The sequence below is a fragment of the Phoxinus phoxinus genome, assembly GCF_949152265.1.
Source record: "Phoxinus phoxinus genome assembly, chromosome: 7".
NCBI lineage: Eukaryota > Metazoa > Chordata > Actinopteri > Cypriniformes > Leuciscidae > Phoxinus > Phoxinus phoxinus.
In genome coordinates, this window is record NC_136882.1 from 37,944,123 (window position 1) to 37,950,184 (window position 6,062).

The following is a 6,062-nucleotide window of genomic DNA, read 5'->3' on the forward strand; positions in this document are numbered from 1 at the left end:
AGTATCCCTTTAATTTTATGAAGATGCCTCATAAGGTTGCACAAACCTTATAAAATTAAGAGAAAATAAAACAGTTCATATTAAATTTAGTTTGACTTAGTCAATTAAACTTTCACTGACCGTTTGTTGAAAAGGAAAATCAAATTTTGATCAGTTATCTACCCAATTCATGGAAAGTGACTTCTTACTTTTTTTGGCAATACATTTATTTCACTCACCATAACATTTGGACGGCATTTGCTTGAAGATTGCAATAACATCAGCCTGGTATCCAATATCGACTTCCAGCCGAGAGCGAGACACTAAAACGCACTTCCCCTTTATCGTGGCTCCTGGTTTCTGCCAACCCTGACAGAGTCGCACCAGAGCGGCCAGAGCCGCCGCATCTTTGGGGCGACTGGTGGACGCTGAAATATTCAGCCCTTCCATCCCAGCCAGAGGTTTCAGAGAGACGGAGGGGAAGCTCACTGCCTGCTCCACTGAAACACACACCAAAACCATTACACCCTGCGCTACACCAAATAGATGCATTATAATTAGTGCTGTGCAACGATTAATCGCATCCAAAATAAGTTTGTTTACATAATATATGTGTGTGTGCTGTGTATCATTATTTTGTAATATGCATGTATATATTTTTAAAGCATTTTTTGGGGGGTTCAAAATTATCCAAAATTAATCAGCACGATTTAATGCAATGCTTTTTTCCCCTTAGTTGGTCAGACAAGTGGGTGTTACTTGTTCAGATTACATTCTACGGTGAAAATTATTGTGTTGGTCATACTTCCAAAAAGTATAATCTGTGATTGCGAATGCCAGTATCCACACCGGCGCGGTGACTGACAGCCACACATTCTCCTCAAAACACCAGATTCATCCGCGCTCACTGTGCCGAGGCACAACCCACGTAAAGTTGATAATTACGCGAATAACTGCAATTGCAGATTTCAAACAGAGATGGCGACAAAGAGGAAAAACTACGGACTGCAGCTGTAGGAAATATTTGCATGTATATACTGTATATATATATTTATACATAATTGATATTATATATAAATATAAAATATTTTATATATAATTGAAACATTTTTCTTAAATATATACATGCATGTGTGTATTTATATATATATAAAATATTTATACACAGTGCACACACATATATTATGTAAACATACATGATATTTTGTTTTGGATGCGATTAATCGTTGCCCAGCACTAAGTTTAATAGATGTACAGGTAATAGATGTACAGGTAATAGATGTACAGGTAATAGATGTACAGGTAATAGATGTACAGGTAATAGATGTACAGGTAATAGATGTACTTAGATATGCCAAGTAATGCTCATGAAGACGTACTCAGCATCTGGTAATCCTCAAGGCTGAAGTTCCACATTTTTGTAGCAGGATCTGTGACAACAAAGAAATGACAAATACAAATAATTTTTTTTTAAATATATTATGACAATTTAAAATAACTTTTCTATTTTAATATATAATAAAGTATAATTTATTCCTGTGATCAAAGCTGAATTTTCAGCATCATTACTCCAGTCTTCAGTGTCACATGATCCTTCAGAACTCATTCTAATATGATGATTTGATCCTCAAGAAACATTTCTCATTATTATCAATGTTAAAAACAGTAATTTACTTTTTTATTTCAGGATTCTTTGATTAATAGAAAGTTCAAAAGAACAGCATTCATCTGAAATAGAAATCTTTTGTAAAATTAAACACTACCGTTCAAAAGTTTGGGGTCAGGAAGAATTTTTATTTTTATTAAATAAATTTATCATCAAGGATAAATTAAATTGATCAAAAGTTACAGTAAAGACATTTATAATGTTACAAAAGTTTATATTTCAAATAAATGCTGTTCTTTTTTAACTGTCTGTTCATCAAAGAATCCTGAAAACTGTACACAACTGTTTTCAAAATTTATAATAATAATGAATGTTTTTTGAGTGTCAAATCATCATATAATGATTTCTGAAGGATCATGTGACACTGAAGACTGGAGAAATGATGCTAAAAATGATCACAGGACTAAATTACATTTTAAAATATATTAAAATAGAAAACAATTATTTTAAATTGTCATAATATTTTACAATATTATTATTGATTTATTTTAATATATATATATATTTTATTTTTAATACTCTGTAAATAGTGACAGCAGACATGTGGTCTGTACTCACCATAGTTCTTGGAGGGAATGCTTTTGAATACCGTGATGAGGTCAGCATGGTAGCCGATCTCCACTCGGAAGCGGTTTTCTGTGTGCGACACGCATCTCCCTTTCACGGACACCGCCGGCTTCTTTGCAGGGATACTTCCTCCTGCTTCAGGGAGTTTACATGCTCGCTTTTCTCCTGTTGTCGGTTTGTCCGCATGTCCATAAAAGCTACAAGTTGGAGAAGCAGTGTTGGAAGTTGGAGATGTTGTCTTTGTACAGGGACCTTTAGAGTCCAAGGGCTGAGTCTGCAAAAATGAGCACAGAACTTAAGACACACACACACACCCAAAACACACTTTTCTACCTAGTAATCGAGTATTCATATAAACTTTATGTGTTAAATGAGTCTCTAACCCCCCCAAAAAACACTACAGTATGTTATGTATAATAATAGCAATAATGGGCACACAATTCAAACACTTTTTCAAATAAAATATTAACTAAAAATTACAAAATGTATATAATGTTTATTTTAATGATCATGTATGTCATTAATATTAATAAAGAATTTTTGGTTGTAGTAGTCATTTGGTGATTGATTGATTGATTGATTGATTGATTGATTGATTGAAGTTTATTTCGAGCAATAAAAAAAGAAAAAGAAAAGGATATAAATATATACATATATGTATACATACTAACACAACATATAAAACATAGAACAGTTTATCTCCCATATACATATGCATATATACCTACATACATACCAACATATAAACACATATATCCAAAATATATACACATATATTGACAGACATACTGATATATGATTGACAGCCAGGCTTTTAAATTGCTTTGTATTTGACATTTCTTAAAGGGATAGTTCACCCAAAAACAAAACTTCTGTCATCATTTACTCACCCTCAAGTTGTTCCAAACCTGTATGAATTTCTTTCTTCTGCTGAACACAAAAGAAGATATTTTGAAGAATGTCGGTAGCCAGACAGTTAATGAACCCCATTGACTTCCACAGTATTTTTTTTTCCATACTATGGAAGTCAAATGGTTTGGTTGCCGACATTCTTCAAAATATCTGCAAATAATGACATAATTGTAATTTTTGGGGAAACTATCCCTTTAAAGGGTCAGGGGTCACTCTTCCGCCAGAACTAGACTCATGTAAATCCATTACCGGAAGCCAGTGATTATAGTTTATGAAGTTATAAATGTGGATATTTTTCTTACAAAAAAAACATGGCTTCGCTTCAGAAACCCATGGAGTCGTAGGATTACTTTTATGATGGATGGATGCACTTTTTTTAGGTTTCAAAATCTCATTCGCTCCCATTATAAAGTTCAGAAATGCCAGGATATATTAAATATATCTCCGGTTGTGTTTGGCTGAAAGATGAAAGTTGTGTACACCTAGGATGGCTTGAGGGTAAGTAAATTATGAGATATTTTTCATTTTTGGGTGAACTATCCCTTTAAGTTATTGAGCAGAGAATAAAAAATGAGCTATATCAGTGATTTCTGAGTTCGGGAATGTGTGCCCACCTGTCGTGCAGCATTAGCAGGTGGCCCTGGATGTGCCCGATCAGATGCAAACAGCTGGCCGTTCTTCGCTGGGCCTGGCTCTGCAGAGACGGGCTGTGTGTGCTGGGTTTGGGCAGATCCAGGGGTAAGTTGAGCCTGTTTCTCAGCTCTTCTGGCCAGAGCGCGCTTTCTGTTCTCTTCTATCCTCCGCTGCTGCTCCGGCGTCAGACTCAGAGACATCATTGCATTCGCTGTTAGTGATTAGCACAAAATAGCACAAACATAAGACACACCCCCAAACACACACACACACACACACACACACACACACAGTGATGGAGTTTTGGTTCCTTGCCACTGTTGCCTTTGGCTTGCTTAGTTGGGGACACTTAATATTCAACAATATTATTGATCTGTCTGCATTGACACCATTGTATGAGAACTGAACTGAGCTGGACGATGACACCCCTGTTTTCTGCATAGCCGCTATATATATATATATATATATATATATATATATATATATATATATATATATATATAACGTTAAATTAACTAAATTAATAACTTTTTTACAATAAAAATGAACCATTACTGGACTCTGACGCTATTTTCTTCTAGATCTGCTGTACAGTGGAAACAAACTTTGTTGCATTATTTTCATGTTATCACTGTAAAGCTGCTTTGAAACAATCTGTATTGTAAAAAGCGTCAAATATAAATAAAGGTGACTTGACACACACACACACACACACACACACACACACACACACACACACACACACACACACACATACATACATGTCGTATTTTAAGCACATCGACGTGTTACTGAAATCTTCAGTCTGCTTCCAGTGTCGTTGTTTACATATTCTGCTTCTTGATGCTGTCGAAGTTCAGAGGGTTTAACACTGTCAAATCAAGGTGATTCAAAGTAATTTAATGTAAAACAAAATTGTGAGTAATCTTAACGAAAGCGTGAAATCAGGTTAATTATTATTGGTTATATTATAGAGATAAACTTTACCATCTACTTCAAAAGACGCGGTGAGGCGGATATGACGGAAATACGTCACGTAACGTAACGTGCGCTGCTGGTCGTACTGTGATGGACGCAAGCGTTCTCCAATGGGGAAGCCAGATGTGACCGGTGGGCGGGGCAAAGGGTCGACACGCTTATTTTAATATGGTTATAATAATATTCTTGGTAACTGTGCTTTACAATAAAAAAAGAAGCAGAATTGAGCTGCTTAGAGAAACAGGTTAGTTAAATTGTGAAGCACAAGTTATACTGGAGTTCAGGGCTAATTGTCACTTTTAGGATAGGCCTACTCCATGAATATTTTTAAGGACACTTTATGCCATCAAAATGACTGGAGCAAAGTGTCCCGATCAACCTGGATTCATCACTATATTTTTATTTGTATTTATTTTTATTACAAAATATATAAAATATTTTTTTACGGTATAATGTTTTTTTTTTTTTTTTTATAAGTGAAAAAAAATATTGTTGAAAAAGTGAATATAGACAATTACATTGAAGTCAAACTGCAAACATACAATAAAAAAAAGTGCATGGATGGATGGATGGATGGTAGTGTAGATAGATCGATACATAGATAGATAGATAGATAGATAGATAGATAGATAGATAGATAGATAGATAGATAGATAGATAGATAGATAGATAGATAGATAGATAGATAGATAGATAGATAGATAGATAGATAGATAGATAGATAGACAGATAGATTATTAAAATTAATTAATTCATTAATCTTGAAAAATAATAATGTAAAAGGTAGATAGATAGATAGATAGATAGATAGATAGATAGATACTGTAGATAGAGATACTGTAGATAGATAGATACTGTAGATAGAGATACTGTAGATAGATAGATACTGTAGATAGATAGATACTGTAGATAGATAGATAGATAGACAGATAGATTATTAAAATTAATTAATTCATTAATCTTGAAAAAGAATAATGTAAAAGGTAACATATAAAAATTATTTTTGGCCAACATATATTGTAATTAACCAAATGTATATGAAAATAGAACAATGATAATTACTAAAGCACAAAACAAAATTAATTTTCAGCAATATATGTTATGAATTCTGTGATGTTTTGTGGTAGTAGCCTACAGTTTTTTTCTCACTCTGAAGCATCCAAAATTACACAAAACGGGTTGGATAATATTTTAAAAAGTCAAAATATGGTAAAGAAAAACTAATCTATACAACTTTAGCACCTTTGTTATCCTGTTAATTTTCTTGTCAATGTGTTAATAATTCAGGTTACAGAGTTAAAAAAATTAAATAAAATAAAAACAGACT

The 6,062-nt window shown here is 33.5% G+C and overlaps 1 protein-coding gene across 5 annotated transcripts in view; it reads right to left on the reverse strand.

Moving 5' to 3' along the window:
- The window catches only part of LOC307001282 (SWI/SNF-related matrix-associated actin-dependent regulator of chromatin subfamily A-like protein 1), a 28,264-nt gene extending 23,388 nt beyond the window's left edge, over positions 1 to 4,876 (reverse strand). Inside the window, exons 1-6 of one of the 5 annotated variants that reach the window (XM_079617576.1) lie at positions 4,745 to 4,876; positions 4,519 to 4,603; positions 3,739 to 3,968; positions 2,204 to 2,486; positions 1,359 to 1,409; positions 219 to 479 (exon numbers count right to left, since the gene is read on the reverse strand). In XM_079617576.1, coding sequence (XP_079473702.1) covers positions 219 to 479; positions 1,359 to 1,409; positions 2,204 to 2,486; positions 3,739 to 3,960 — 817 coding nt within the window. In that variant the 5' untranslated portion in view covers positions 3,961 to 3,968; positions 4,519 to 4,603; positions 4,745 to 4,876. Of the gene's footprint in view, positions 1 to 218; positions 480 to 1,358; positions 1,410 to 2,203; positions 2,487 to 3,738; positions 3,969 to 4,518 lie in introns of all 5 variants that reach the window. The other 4 variants (XM_079617577.1, XR_013798199.1, XM_079617575.1 and 1 more) reach the window with 4 other exon arrangements.
- Positions 4,877 to 6,062: the final 1,186 nt, after the last annotated feature.